The 14,639-nt window shown below is 39.8% G+C and overlaps 3 protein-coding genes across 4 annotated transcripts in view; 1 reads left to right on the top strand and 2 right to left on the bottom strand.

Moving 5' to 3' along the window:
- LOC144215829 (uncharacterized) overlaps positions 1 to 4,960 on the top strand; it is a 6,490-nt gene extending 1,530 nt beyond the window's left edge. Inside the window, exons 6-17 of one of the 2 annotated variants that reach the window (XM_077744989.1) lie at positions 208 to 384; positions 526 to 630; positions 784 to 963; positions 1,143 to 1,326; positions 1,825 to 1,952; positions 2,352 to 2,828; positions 2,969 to 3,103; positions 3,255 to 3,357; positions 3,682 to 3,794; positions 3,878 to 3,970; positions 4,215 to 4,385; positions 4,465 to 4,960. In XM_077744989.1, coding sequence (XP_077601115.1) covers positions 208 to 384; positions 526 to 630; positions 784 to 963; positions 1,143 to 1,326; positions 1,825 to 1,952; positions 2,352 to 2,828; positions 2,969 to 3,103; positions 3,255 to 3,357; positions 3,682 to 3,794; positions 3,878 to 3,970; positions 4,215 to 4,385; positions 4,465 to 4,587 — 1,989 coding nt within the window. In that variant the 3' untranslated portion in view covers positions 4,588 to 4,960. The remainder of the gene's footprint in view (positions 1 to 207; positions 385 to 525; positions 631 to 783; positions 964 to 1,142; positions 1,327 to 1,824; positions 1,953 to 2,351; positions 2,829 to 2,968; positions 3,104 to 3,254; positions 3,358 to 3,681; positions 3,795 to 3,877; positions 3,971 to 4,214; positions 4,386 to 4,464) is intronic. The other variant, XM_077744990.1, reaches the window with a different exon arrangement.
- On the bottom strand, positions 4,077 to 8,928 carry LOC144215832 (ankyrin repeat and death domain-containing protein 1A-like). Its single transcript, XM_077745001.1, has 15 exons — positions 8,739 to 8,928; positions 8,435 to 8,535; positions 8,256 to 8,354; positions 8,045 to 8,143; positions 7,736 to 7,840; positions 7,399 to 7,503; positions 7,171 to 7,269; positions 6,637 to 6,735; positions 6,417 to 6,515; positions 6,251 to 6,349; positions 6,072 to 6,170; positions 5,837 to 5,932; positions 5,414 to 5,615; positions 5,150 to 5,281; positions 4,077 to 5,082 (listed from the first exon to the last, which is right to left on the bottom strand). The coding sequence occupies exons 1-15, from the start codon at positions 8,908 to 8,910 to the stop codon at positions 5,027 to 5,029; spliced, it is 1,662 nt and encodes a 553-aa protein (XP_077601127.1). The 5' UTR covers positions 8,911 to 8,928; the 3' UTR covers positions 4,077 to 5,026.
- A 421-nt stretch (positions 8,929 to 9,349) lies between these two features.
- Positions 9,350 to 14,632, bottom strand: LOC144215828 (DNA polymerase kappa-like). The gene is made up of 15 exons (XM_077744988.1): positions 14,363 to 14,632; positions 14,099 to 14,243; positions 13,700 to 13,819; positions 13,477 to 13,629; positions 13,212 to 13,343; positions 12,985 to 13,123; positions 12,686 to 12,901; positions 12,466 to 12,590; positions 12,197 to 12,363; positions 12,093 to 12,125; positions 11,916 to 12,012; positions 11,295 to 11,460; positions 10,201 to 11,139; positions 10,047 to 10,080; positions 9,350 to 9,823 (listed from the first exon to the last, which is right to left on the bottom strand). The coding sequence occupies exons 2-15, from the start codon at positions 14,225 to 14,227 to the stop codon at positions 9,721 to 9,723; spliced, it is 2,553 nt and encodes an 850-aa protein (XP_077601114.1). The 5' UTR covers positions 14,228 to 14,243; positions 14,363 to 14,632; the 3' UTR covers positions 9,350 to 9,720.
- Between the last annotated feature and the right edge of the window lie 7 nt (positions 14,633 to 14,639).

Below are 14,639 nucleotides of genomic sequence, written 5' to 3' on the forward strand. Positions count from 1 at the left end.
CACAAATTAATCGTATTGTGGACGACTTTGAGATGGATATTTGAAAATTCACTAATATATTCTATTGCATTTGCATTCTGAGCCCACAGCTTAATTTCTAACTAATATAATATTAATCTATCAAACAAGAGTTGGAGAATGCTAAGAAGTTTTCACCATTTTCAATGACAATATGTGCTCTTGTCGCCCTCTCTTTATGTCCATCAGACCAATGTTCTAAGGGAGTTGAGGAAATGGAGGGTAGCCTTTATAGAGCAACACAGGCAGGCAATACAGAAGGAAAGGGAGTTTCATATAGCCCGGTATGAGGCCTTGAAGGCAGAGGCTGACAACCTGCACCAGCTGCTCCGGTTAGCTGAGGAATCCAACAAGAGAAAGGATGAGGTGACAAAACAGAACATTGAGTTGAAGTTTAGCTTCACCACAGTGCCATTTTCTGCTGAGCTGCATATTCCTTATTCATTCATTCATTTACCAAAGATGAACAACACATATCTCACAATTTTTCTATGACTCCTTTTTCAGATGATTAGTAACCTTAATATGGCGATGGACAAACAAAGACAGAAACTTGAAAAAATGAGGGTCTTCACCCACTGGAGAATTCAGTACATTGAGGCTAAAGAGGAGGTAAATGCTTCATTTCATGATTTCACTTTGTTTTTTTTCCACAAGATGTTTGAATTATTTAAGCTAATAGCTCCCGCTTAATAAACTAGGCTATAGATATCCATCAGGAATTATTGTGCTCATCTTTCTTTGCACTTGTGATTTCATTTTCAGGCCCAAGCCAACCGGGTAGCACAGCACCACTACGATTTCCGTTTGAAAAGGAAGGTGTGGTCAGCATGGCATTCCCTCATTCAGAAAGCGTGGAAGAACAAGGTAGAACAGGCATGCCAAGCAAAAGCCGAGGAAGTGTGCACCCAACTGCTTGAGAATTATGAGACACAGTTAGAGACGGCAAGTATATAATTTTTTTTAAGTTCAGAGGAGTGCTTCATTTTTTTCAATCTCTTTTCTCTCTAAAATACACGGAGTCTTCTCTTCTTGACCATGTTTACGTGCCAAAATGTATTCGAGTTGCCGCCGAGTGTATATCCAGGTAATGTATAATTTTCTTCATTCATTTTTTTTCTCAGATCAATACAGAAAAAAGTGGCGCTCTTGAGAAGGCACAGGCAGAGGTCAAGAGGCTGCTAAATGAACGAGAACGTCGAGAAGTGTGCTGGAGAAAAGGCTTCATGAGGGGAGTGTGCGCTCTCAACTTGGAAACTCTCCACTTGTTTAATGCCGCCGAAGATGTCCAAGATTCTAATGGCATTGGTATGCAGTGACTGGCAGTCTCAGTGAAATAACATTCAGTTTTCTCCTACAAAACTCGCAAACTACTTTCAACTACTATTGTCTTGATATTTTGGTGTATACGTAGTAGCAAATTTCATGGAATATCTGATGGCTCAGCAGGCTTATTAATAAGCACAAGGCGAATCCCTGCTTTTTTGGAGCAATGAGCTACTTTACGCACACTGACTATAAAAAATAAAGTTTTTCCAAATCATTATGCGTTTGTCATTTTCAAAAATTTCTAAAAAAATAAGATGTTGGAGATAACCAATACAAAGATTGATTTTACAAAATAAGTAGTTGTCTGAAGTACAACAAATAAGTGAACTAAAATCTAAATTTCTTTTTCTTTAAATTTCTCTCGTCAAAAAATATAAAATAAGAACGATGTATTCTGCAGCTGCTGAATGTACATTGATAAAATGCGTTTACATTTGATTTTTGCATTGCATCATTGTCCTTTATCTGTTTTGACAGACATCAACTCATTGCCTGATGATGCTCCTGATGCTGGTGGAATGCCCCCACCCGGGCTAAATCAAATCCAAGGTCCAGGCCAGTTTGACCACCCAGGCTCTGCTTCACACCATGAAAATGGTGAGAGGGTAAGGCCAGATGTTTTGAAACGATCTGAATAAAGCTCCATTTTAGATTTAATCATTCTTTCAGTGTCATTGACAATGATAGATGTCCAAATATGTGGCCCTCTCAACCTTCTGGTGTGAATTTAAAGGTATCATCAGTAGACATGCAATGTATTTGAAATGGGAGGGTTGGCAGCAGAATACCATTCGTTCATTCGCTGCCATTTCTGCCAGTTTAAACAGATTGTGTGAAGTGATTTCCAATCCAAGACGTAATTTCTTTCTTATTTGACTTGATTGAAGCAAGTTTGAAATGTATTGAATGTAGGAAATGTAATGATTTTTGCTTACTACTATGTATAAAGTTATGTTTACCACCAAATTCCACCCTTGCTATTTTTTTGCATTCCTTTTCTTCAGCTGGGTTTTGGTGCAACTGGACAACCTCCTGGTGGGCACCAAGGAACCAGTTATCCTGGGCCCGGGTACCCCGGGGTTGGGCACCCTGGGGCCGGGCAGCCCGGTCTAGGACAGCCCGGGCTCGGGCACCCCGGGGCTGGTTTCACCGGGGCTGGTTACCCTGGGGCTGGTTACCCTGGGGCTGGTTACCCTGGGGCTGGTTACCCTGGGGCTGGTTATCCCGGGCTCGGTTATCCCGGGCTCGGGTACCCCGGGGCCGGGCAACCTGGGCTCGGTCAACCCGGGGCTGGGCAACCTGGGCTTGGTCAACCCGGTGCTGGGCAACCTGGGCTCGGTCACCCCGGGGGGGCTGGGCACGCCGGAGCTAGCCACACTGGCACCAGACACCCTGGAACCGGGTACCCTGAAGCCGGCGGGCAGACTCCGACTACACACAGTTTATACCTATACGGGGCCGACCCTGGAGTCAACCAACAAGTAAACAACCGAGAAGTGTTCTAAGTCATATTTTAAAAGCAATTTCTAAACATAATTGTTATACCTAAGGATTTAACCAATGCTACTTAAAGAATTGCTTACTGCAGCTGTACTCCTTCTAAAATCTAAATCATTTTTAGCAGTCCACTGCGGTGATTACCGTCCAAAAAAAACCAAAGCATGCTGGTAAGGATACAGGCAGTAACCAGGAGCAGATGAGTGTGAGCCCACCTACGAGCTCCCCCAGTGAAGAGTACCAGCTTCCTGCGACACAAGTAAGAACAATTGTAAAAGTATAGTTCTTTATTTGTGCCATAATTTGTTGAGACCTGAATTTGGTTATATATTGATTTTCTGAAGTTTTTATGCACTTGTTAATGAAGATTATATTTTTTTAAAAAGTGTTTTGTTTTTCCCCCCTCCAAGCAAACTCATGGTCGGGCTTCCACTTCCAAAGTTCACCATTCCTCCCAACAGGCTCACCATGCCAGTGGAGGCCGGTCTTCCTCCAGAAAACACACCAGCACATGTAATGTAAACTCAATTACAAATAATACACGCTAGCACATGTGATTTACACTCTATTAAAATGGAGTTTGTTGGCTAATCACACACGTAAACTTGAAAGCAAGAAAACATTGAAATTAAAGATACCCAAAAACATCAAACACCAATTTCACACAATTAACCAGTCACTCGACACTTATAATATACTTGCAGCCATGTAAAACTGTCGGAATTCTTCTTGCTTCCCTAATTTGAGTTTAAATTGTATTTGTCTTATATAGCAAATCTTTGCAGGGTTTTTTTCAGTAATTCAGTTGTTATTTTGTGCATATTTTGCCCTTGACAGACCCCCAACAACCTTGGGATGAGCCTGGCTGTTCAACATTTGATCAGCGCCCTATTTGTAGCCCGATTGCATCTACCCACCCAGAGTCTTCTAGCCACCATGATGACAGAAAGGTATGGTAAAAAAAAGTGCAATAGTTGAATTGCTTTAAGAATCTCACATCACCATTCATGGAAATGGCCTTTCTTTTCCACAGTTAGGCGTGTGGTACACGAGTGAAGTCTACCCTGCCGCCACTGTAGGTCACAGTTCATTCCCACAAGGGGGAGGTTCCACTTTCCACAAACAGGTACGCTAACCCAACCAACTTTAACCTTATTTCAGAATTACCATGTCACACAAACCTTTAGATGACAATAACTAAGTCAACAAGATTGCTTGAATTAAAATTTGTTTTTTTTAGTTTTTGTTAACTGCCATAATTTGAACATGTCAGCCTAAAACAGATGGGAAATTATTAAGCAAAATGAGGTAATAACTGTTTCAGTACACAGGAATATTTCCACTATGCTAAATACAAATCCTCTCCATAGACATCTGGACGAGTGGTTACAGCTGGTCAACAGAAAGCGGCCAAAACTGTAAAGGCTCGCATCACAGCACAATCATTTGTTGGTAAGGATATTCGCACCCACCAGCAAAGTATGGGTATGGCTGCACCCACAACCACCATTGTCATACAACGCCATCAACCTATTAGAGAGGTATGGAATTTTTATCATTTGAAAAGTTTATCAGTGTGTCAGTAGCTTTATGTTGTTTTCCCTCTATCTTTCCCCCAAGCACACTTTGGGACATGCTTCTGTCAAAGGTCCCCGCCACAGCCAGCAGGGTCCTCGCACGGCCACAGTTGTAAAGCCATCCTCCAAACCAAATACCCACACTTCCATCAAAGTAGTTGATTAATCACATCAGCATACACACACCTCACACAAACCAGCTTTGTCTAAAATTAAGGATTTTACTTACTATGCAACAAGTCTACAGCAGATGTAACTTTGCTAGTGAAGTGGTGTATGCGTTTTTGTTAGAAGATATGAGAAATCAAGCAGCTATTCTTTAGATTTGGACCCATATCCAGGGTGGCAACCATGCATGTATTTGATTTGAATTTTAATGAAAATGTGTTTTAATTCATAATGAATTTAGTCTTTAGAAAAATGTGTGTGCATAATTGACATGCTGTATTTTTAATGTCACTGAGCAGCCAACTAGTCTCCCTTTTTGTTTTCTGATATGGTGCTTTCTTTTTACACAATAAATTATTTTAGAGTTGTCCACGAAAGTGTCTTGAAAGTTATTTCAATATATTAAAAGCAATTCATCTTGATCTCACGTGTCACAATCATGACACTCTGCAGTTCCTGATACTGAAATTTCCTGATCTCATCCTAAGTTTATCTGTAAGACAACCATGGAGAAACATGTCACAACCAAGCCCATTAAATGTATGTATCAAGTAATATACCTGCAATTGTGCCATTTCCTGTGTGGAAAAGGGCTTTATAAAGTTGTATCATAGGACTTTCCCGAGCTAATTCTGCTCCATGGAACCAGATCAGCAGCATCCTGTTGCCATGTTCTCTGTAGCTGTGTTGACCTGTGAAGAAAAAAGAAACACAATCAAATATAAAAATACATATGCAAAATATAACTTCTCAATTATAGTTTTGTAATTAAAATTAGTAGTTATTTAAAAAAATATGATAGTATCATTTAAAAAGAGGGATACCTGTCCACTGTCTCTCAATAGCTGACACTTGCTCCAGAGTGAAATCCCAATGCTCAGCCAGACGCTTCCAGTCTCTTGGCTTCAGAAGCTCATAGGCTAAGCGCCAGATAATGGAGCGAAGGTGCTTGGTCTCATTGCGGTGATCCAGTTTGAATGTTAGCGGATACTCGCTGTGAACACTCTCATTCCACTCTGGGTTGGCCTGGAGGGTTGAATAAATCCTGTCAGTGGGTTCATAAATACCAGATTTGGAAGACGTGGGCATTTGCAACAGGCATGTCATCATTTGAGTGTAATCCATATGGAAATCTCCATTAAATGAATCATAAATCGTCACGAATAGCAAATAACCTGCAATTTAATTATCAGAAATGAGCTTGAGTTGAAATTCTGGCATGCAAAAAATTGAGAAAAGGGTCTTACCATCTTCCATGCCTTGTATCTTTCTGCCTTGATTATCATATCCACAATGATCACCTCATCCGCTCTGGCTGCCACACCAAGCACCGTCTTTCCTTGCTACTTCAACATTTACAGCAAAATATTAAAAGGACAAAGTCAAAACAGGAGAAAATGGGATTGTCCTTGAAACACATTACTCTCACATGTAACTCTGTGCATGATAACACAGTTATAACAATCAAATGATTACTCTTACCCAGTCCTTAATTGTTAGATCAACTTCAGCTTTAAGTAGCATTTCAACCACGTCTATTCTTGCTATCTCAGCAGCGAAATGCATGGCCGTCTGAGACCTCTAATAATGCGGAGCACAAAGCATGTTCTTGTGTGGGTGCTTTTATTGAGTTAAAATGTCATTTAATGCATTGATTTTACCTTGTTGGTGACATTAAAGTTGCATCCCGCTTCCACTAGAAAATGAATGACAGGTAGGTGGCTATTCTTCACTGCCAAGTGGAGAGGAACCTCTAAGTCCTTTGTTAGCATGTCGAAACTATTAGTTTATACAAAGCTCCGGAGAGGGCGTTTTCTATTTACTTACCTCATTCTGAAAGTCAGTGTGGGTTTTATATTCCAAAAGGAGTCGGACAAGAGATACATCTCCTCTCTCTGAAACTGGGTGAAGGGCACAGTATTTTTTCTGCAATAGATTTTTGTTCACAAAAAACGATGTATTTCAAAGTGTTCACCTCTCTATACTTTACGGTGCCATTAAAACATGCAAATATGGAACTGATTTAGATTAGAGTGTGTGATCATACTGTGGTTTGGATGTTGGGGTCACAGCCGTCTTTCAACAGAGCGAGGACGCAGTGTTCCTGAGCGTTCTCAGCAGCCTGGTACAGAGCAGTCTCACCTTCCTGTCACAAAGAACTCATCAGTGATAGAATGGATGGGATCTTTGCAACCAAGATGGGATAAATATAAAGTATACCTACTTTGCGTGAAGACCAGATTGTATATTTAAGTTAAAGAGCATTGCTTTTTGATGCCCAGCTATTACGTGTAAGCCAGGAGGCATTTAAGCAAGCTTGACTAGGTGTTCTCGGGTTTCCACCTACTTTTCAAATATATTTTTGACAGGTTAATGTAACACTCTAAATAACAAATGGTTGTTTGGTCTAAATGTGCTCTGCCATTAAGTGGCCACTAAACCAAGAACACCAGAGAACACCAATTAATTATTCTCTGAATGTTTTCTTTATTCTTCCGCCTACCCTGAATGGATTATCCACTGAGCCCACACAGTTACAAAACACACTAGGATAGAAAGGGTTTTTTATATGATTGTGTACCGTATTAACTTCATCCTGAATATCAAAGCAGTGCAGCAGCAGTTGGACTGTGTCCAAATGGCCGTTCCTGGCAGATAAATGCAGGGGCGTGTCTCCTTTCTGGCAGGAAGAAAGGCGGAGAGAGGATTGTCACAAAGTGGCTATGACTTTGGGCCCTCATACAGAAATGACTTATACAGACATGTAACATTTTTTTTGTAATGGCACGTTCAATGACACAACACTAACCTTGTTGGGCTTCATGGTGGCCATGTCATAATCCGGCTCCATCAGCATCTTCAGCATTTGCAAACAGCCATGCTCTGCCGCCATAGCAAATGCACAATAGCCTGACTATAGAGGAAAATTTAGACATGATTAGAAGCTTACATTTTATTTTATATGCCACAATATTGTGTTAAAATCTGCATTTACCGATACAGGATTATAGCACACCTATAAAAAAAAAATAGAAAAAAATCTACCACATGGTTATGAGGGTAATACAAATTGTCAGTGTTAAATGAAAAGTATGTCTCTGAAAAAAAATGGATGCCAAACTTATTAAAAGTTATTGACTGAATACCTGGTCATCTTTATCCAGTTCTTTCATTTGGAGGTCATTGACAATATAGTCCACTATTGCAGTGTGATTGTTGATGGCAGCACAGTGCAAGATATTTAGTCCTTCCTGCATCGGGAAATCAGAAATACACAGTATTGTTTTTTTGTTTTGTTTTTTGGAATGAAAGAGCCACAACAATGTCAACTCATTCACTATTACTTGACAGGAAAATATGCCAAATTGCCTTTTAACCGGCTGGGAATGAGTTTGAATAGATGCAAACATCATACCGAGATAAGTCTGCGATTTTATAGTCATTGTTCTAATCACCTCATTTTCAACCTTCTGTTCTGCTCCAGCCCGCACTAATAATTTCAGGATCTCCAAGCTGCCAAACCAGGCTGCTAAATGAATGGGTGCCACCCCGAACTGCCATACACACACACAAAAAAAAAAAAAAAAAAATGGGATTAAGTGAAAAGATTGGATTTGAGGCTTCACTGGGCTAGTTTTGAATTTTCGTTTCACAGCTTTGACCAACCTTGTCTCTCTGATCCACTTGAACCCTGCGCCGTAGAAGCAGCTCCACCGCCTCCTTGTTTTTGCCAGCAACTGCATAGTGAAGGGCAGTCCTGTTGTGCTGGATGGCAAACAACACCATTTCGTCAGGGGACACTAAGCACCCTGTATACGGTGTAGTGTAATAACATGTAGACTCACCGCATTCTTTGCATTGGGATTTAAACCTTTTCCAAGATTCCTCATTGCGGATATGTCATTGTTCTTAGCGGCTTCAATAAACTGCTTCTCCGTTTGCAGTACTGCACAACACACATGTTAATGTTAAAAGCAAAACGGATAAAATGGCATGTAGGCGTGTGTCATATGCTTGTAAAGAGGAAAAATAATATGTATATACAGAATTTGCAATCATGAACAGTTTCAATGGAAGACTATGGCTTCATAAATAACATTTTCCAAAACATTTGCTCTTTACATGTCTTAACATTTGTCGTGTACTCACACATTTCATTGTGGTCGAAACTGTTGTCCATCTCCTCCTCTGGTTGTTTGTTAAAAATGAAATCATAAACGGCATTCACTTGTGTCTGTTTTATCCAGTTCCGAGGGTCGAGATCTTCCTTTTTGGGAGCATATTTTGCCATCCTTTCCTTCAAAGCTAAAACTTTCTCCATCTTTGTTCTTAAGTTGCAGCAATAATGATGGATTGCACATTTAGGCATTAGAAAAAAACTGAATAAACAGGTCACATGATATGAAGATCAACTTGAGACTAGTTGTTTAATACCTGTAGGGCAAATTTGTGTTTGCTTAGCAAGCTCACACCCTTCAAACATCAACGAATGTACGGTTTGTGTAACTTGTTCATCTTTGCTCTGCAACTTGCAGGTTGTATGTATTGCATGGACATGTTAGTTTTTTCCCCCTAATGTGTATGTGTACATGTATGATTTAGTTAAAGGAAGTGTTTCAAAAAGGTTCTAGATGTGCAAAAAGGCAAAAAAACTCAATCAAAAGAATATATTACTTCAGGTGACATTCTAGAAGTCTTTTGTGAAAATGGTACGGATTTAAAGAGTTTAAATAAAACTTTAATCACCATAGATCCCAACATAAAATGAAGTGTGTTTTATTGTAGAGAAATACAGACAAAACCTTCAATCATTATTTAATGTTAAATGTTATATATTAAAAACATTATTAACATGATAAATAATGTTATATTTAATTAAACACCAAAAATATTTTGACTTCGATTTACAATAAATTGATTATGATTAACATATAAATATATACCAGTATTTATGAGACATTAAAATCAATATAATGGCAAAAAGACAAAAAGTGTATTAGATGTCTGTCATTATCCATGGCGGGAAATTAGGTAAATATTAAATTCAGAACATTTTGTTTCATTTAGATTTTCATCTCAATGTGGATTTGAGTAAAATGTTGCTTTCCAGCACTAACTTCATCATTCGAAATCATCTTGGTGCATCCGTCATCACCTTGAAGAACTTGTCAATGGTGCTGTGGGGCCCCAAACCTTTTGCCTTTTTACACGGTAGATATGAAGGTGAGTCTCGTCTGTAATAAAATAAATGATAATAGAAATCTTAAAAAAACACAGAATAGTCAATGCACTCAATACATAAAAATAAACATGACAGCCAGTCATGTTTTCTCAACCGCTTAACCTACAGGGGTCGCGGGGGATGCTGGAGCCCATCCCAGCAGACTTCAGGCACCACCGGGCTGCCAAATGCCAAAATAAAAAAACAAAATCAATAGTAAATGACAAATGTCTTACCTTTTGCTTTTACCCCTGCCTGCCTGCCTTTTGTCTGTAAATGGGAAAAAAAATACTTAGGATGCCTATATTTACAGATTTAATCAATGACAACACAATTAATAAATATACTGGTCACTAGATTTTGAATGAAACCTAATTAAATGAAACTCACCAATTTCCATGCCCTTTGCAACTTCAACTAATGGCGATGTCTCCATCTCTCGCAGCACTTCGTGATTCAGGCAGAGGTCAACGTGGCTATTAAAAATACTGAGATCATTTGTGTCCTGGGTCAGCTGACACACCGGGCAAATAAGGTCAGGACCTTCATTGCGACAAAGCTGAGGTTGATGCGAGGTCACTGCTTCGCCGTCACACTCGATCAACGTGGCCTCCTGAACGCAATCATTTTTCAAGTTGTGTTGGTCCTGGCCATTTGATTCTACTTGTTCAGTCCTCTTCTTTTGCTTCTCGTTTGCATCAGAGCCGGGCTCCTCATTTTGTTTAAGGTCTTTGTATACATCTGAGCTCCAGTTAGATATATGGCACTCTCCTTCACTGAGACACGTGTCTATATGATTGTTGAAGATAGTCAAATCATCTGTGTTAACCTCCCTGAAACACACCGGGCAGGTGAGGCACTTTGATGCTGAGACTGAAGTCGATGCTCGAACCTCCGAAGGGTAAACGCTACCAATTTCTGAAAAGTGTAAGGCAGCACTTGCTGGCACCACCCCCTTTTTGGGTAACTCCACTGTGTGTGTGTCATCACCTCTACCTGTAAGCATGGATACAGTCATCTCATTTTCTGTCCTTTCTGAACTAATTTGAAGCTGCAGTCTCTTGGCATGTGCTTGTTGAAAAAAAGATAGTTGTGATGGATCAACAGGCATGTCCGCCATTAAACCTTCTTTCTTCATCTGCCAGGAAGAGTCTTTAGACTGAAATTTCTGTGCCGTAGAAGGACAAAAGAGCCGAGCCTCTTCAAGATGTTGATTTACTTCCTGGGAGGAGCCTCGGGGGTCCAGATTACCCGATTGGAGGAAACTAACGATGCTCTTCTGCAGGGGCTTTTTATCATCCGAGCTGACAAAGGCAGAGATCCGAACACCTACACAAAGTTATCCATGTGAATAAATATATAATATTACTGTGAGGTAGCAAACAAGTCGTAATGATTGTTTTAGGTATGTATATGTATTGGCATGTTTATGACCTGCAGGGCAGGCTTTTGCTGAGTTTTTATGTGTCACAATATTGAATTACCCATGAGTCTCAGTCTCAGTGGACTTTCATTCTCTGTTTCTGTCTTAAGAAGGTTTTTAGCCACAGCGAAGATCTCATCCGCAGTGGCGATGGCACATTGTAGTGTAAATGCCCTGGTTTTCACCTCAAAGTTGACATTCTTCAACTTCAGCGTGATGGTTTTTCCCTTTGAGAGAGTTAAACGTACAAAGTTGACAGATAGGCAGTTATACACACACTTTCACAGCAATGTAATGCTCCATGGGAGACATTCTGGAGCATTAAGAGTGACCCCTGCTGTCTGTTTAATGGGCATCCATTTCCGATAGCTAGCGACCGCATCAGGAGCCAAGCAGGGGGTGGTGACTGACCCAAACTTCCAATTTTTTCCTTTAAAAGGCAGCGGGAATTAAAAAGTATGCCTCCGCAAGTATCACTTGAAATCTCTAGCATTCTATTTATGTAAAATATAGTGAATAAAGACCTAATAGCTATAATATAAATGCTTATCTTTTTAATAAGAGTAAAATAATTAAAAAATAGAACATAAATGTTTATCTTTTATGTTATATTTTGTATTTATAATGTCAGTGCTGCAAAGTAAAATAAGTGCAGTTAATGTGTTTCTCAAGGGTGCAGTACCTTGAGATCTTCCTTTTTCAGGTCTTGTGCTAAGTCTTCACAAAGTTCTCTACATAAAGACAGCTGCTCCTCGGGCTTATTGAGTTCTTTAAATGTTCTATTAAGTGTAAGAGAGGATGGGTAGAGTGACAACTAGTAGACAGGTAACAAAATCACAATTCTTCTAGAAAATTATACCTTTCCGTGCTCATGCTTTTTCTTTCGTCGTTCCTGCATGAAAGCAAAGCAAGGTAAATTCTGGCTAAGCGCCTTATCTTGACTTTAATATGTAGATGAATTACCTCACGATGTATGTGGAGCCCAAGCCTAGGGAAACCTGCATGAAGTGATGCCATGATGTCTCAGAAAACAACAATGACAACATTGCCATCTCTTGGCCGAGATCAGCACAGCTACTGATGTCCAGAGCATTCAGCATCTTTTCGCTCACCTTTCCTATGCCCGACACCTGTAAAGACAAACACAAGTTAAATATTTTTTCATCACTTCCTCATTGATAACGACACGCTGGGTTTTCGTTATGTTTTACGTGAAGTCAAAAGTAACGTACTTTGCGAACTGGAAGATTATGGATGAATTCCATGACTGCCTCTCTGGTGGCTGCCAGTCTGTATTGTCCGTTAGGCTTATTCCGATCACTGCACACCTTGGCTAGCATCATGTTTGGAGCAATTCCTGCACAAGGAAGCAAAATACATCAATATCAGGTGAAAAAAATTGTAAAAAGTTAAAATTATTTAAATGTGTGCGAATTGTTTGTTTTTTCTCACCTGCACTGGCAGTCAACATGGTCTTCTGCTCAATGCGGAAACGCATTTCTCTCACAGCCTCCTCTACAGATGTACCAAACACCTCAGCGGCTTTACCCGTTGGATCAGCAGCTTCTGAACCTGATAAAGACTGAGAAGAGCCCGGGCTGTCATCAAATAACACAGGGGAGAGGCTTTGCACCTCTGATTCCTGCAGTTGGTCAGGTTCCGCTTTGCCTTTGAAGACAAATGAACAATTCAGACATTTTTTTAATAATGTATGTTTGTTTCAAATAATGAAATCATGTCTGTATCATTACTGGCAGAGCTGTAGCGATGTGTTCGTGAAGCCTCTGACCAACTTTTTCTCAATTCTATATGCTCTGTAAAGTCCAGATAGGCTTCATCCAGACTCATTGGCTGGAACTGTGGATCATAGTCTGCAAATATTTCCCTGATCTAAAAAGAAAATAGACACAAAAAGTCATGAGGATGTAGTTGGTAGCAGTTGTGTTTGTGTCTACAATGCAAAATGTTTCACTCTCACCTCATTACTCACTGATCTGTACTTATCAAAGTTGCATGGAACAATGACTAAATCGGGGCAAAGTTTTTTGGCGATGAATCCTGGCATAGCTGCCCGAACACCATATTTCCTGGCAATGTAGTTTGATGTAGACTACAAAAGCATACAGGCGAAGTTAGGTTATCAAACACAACTACATAATCACTTAAATGAAAATAAAATAAAACCAGAGAGTGACCAGAGAGTAAAAAAAGGCATACATTAATAATATATTAATTTGACAAACCAGCATGCTCATTGATCCAACAGCCATGGGTTTGTCCTTAAGTTCAGGACAGTCTCTCGTCTCCACCGCAGCGTAGAAAGCGTCCATGTCCACATGCACAATCATGCGTCTCAAATCACGATGCTTTTCCATCTGAGAGGCCATCCTCTCCACCTATTGGGAAGGCATTGATAGAAGCTAACTGTAATGTGTTGAGATTTTAACAATCTTTACAGACCACTACCTGAGCTTGGGCTTTCCTTAACTGCTGTTGCGTGATCTGTGCTTTTTGCAACATCATTTTCTCAATGCGCTGGTTCACCTGATGCTCTTTCTTCAACTCATTCTCATAAAACTTGGAACCCTTCAAGGGAAGGGCAAGGACAACATAGTAGAGATCTATCATTGAACAGTTATGATAGCACATCTTTTCACAGTTGTATATTACTTTTGGAGGGTATGAGATTTCACACAAGGCTGGGCACAATCTTTACAAGAACTCCCATTTCAAAGAAGGATACAGTACTGCACAGCTATAAAACATTTGCACTTCACTACACAATAGGTTTCTACGAAGGATTATGACTGTGAATATTGCAGAATCGGGGCTCCTAAAAAGGGAATGATTGTGTTTTGTTATTACCTTCGATGTTTCCATGATGATCTTGTTGATTTTGTCTCTGTCAAGACCTTCCATACCAGCTTTGTTGTCATTGAGCGCCATTCTGGAGAGGAAGCCTTCTCCTTTTGTTGTTGTAGTCCCATTTTCCATCTTAATGATCTCCGTCCTGTGGAAATTGTATTTAGATCTCTCCAGCAATAACAATAACCTTCAATCGGGTATTCATATGCACACCAGTATCTATAAAAATCAAACAGTGTGTAAGCGTAACATTTGAAAACATACCGAGGAGATGTGTCTAACGAACAGCTGTCAAACGTCTACATTACACAATAACTTTGGCGGAATTTGGATTTTGCCGGCACTTCCGTGTTTACGAATAATTGACGGAATTGTAATTTCCGGTGAAAATGTAAAAGATAAAACTGTGATAGGTAGATTACTTTATTTTGTGTTTATAATTTCAACATGTTAATATTTCACAGTTGTATTTGCCCTTTTCATTTTACTTTTGATGATGGTTTGTCAAATGATGAATGATGACTGAAAAAAAACGCTATTT

Source organism: Stigmatopora nigra, chromosome 22 (assembly GCF_051989575.1).
Source record: "Stigmatopora nigra isolate UIUO_SnigA chromosome 22, RoL_Snig_1.1, whole genome shotgun sequence".
NCBI classification, from domain to species: Eukaryota; Metazoa; Chordata; class Actinopteri; order Syngnathiformes; family Syngnathidae; genus Stigmatopora; species Stigmatopora nigra.

What these genes read in the sequence shown, in the direction of transcription:
- LOC144215828 (XM_077744988.1), bottom strand. Translation starts at nt 14,227, where the DNA reads ATGGAAAATGGGACTACAACAACAAAAGGAGAAGGCTTCCTCTCCAGA. An exon ending in TCATCATGGAAACATCGAAG is followed by an intron (nt 13,820 to 14,098) that starts GTAATAACAAAA and finishes CTTCCCTTGAAG; the next exon opens with GGTTCCAAGTTTTATGAGAA. An exon ending in GGCTCCACATACATCGTGAG is followed by an intron (nt 12,126 to 12,196) that starts GTAATTCATCTA and finishes GCTTTCATGCAG; the next exon opens with GAACGACGAAAGAAAAAGCA.
- LOC144215832 (XM_077745001.1), bottom strand. Translation starts at nt 8,910, where the DNA reads ATGGAGAAAGTTTTAGCTTTGAAGGAAAGGATGGCAAAATATGCTCCC. An exon ending in ATCCCAATGCAAAGAATGCG is followed by an intron (nt 8,355 to 8,434) that starts GTGAGTCTACAT and finishes TTTGCCATCCAG; the next exon opens with CACAACAGGACTGCCCTTCA. An exon ending in TATTGAGAGACAGTGGACAG is followed by an intron (nt 5,282 to 5,413) that starts GTATCCCTCTTT and finishes TTTTCTTCACAG; the next exon opens with GTCAACACAGCTACAGAGAA.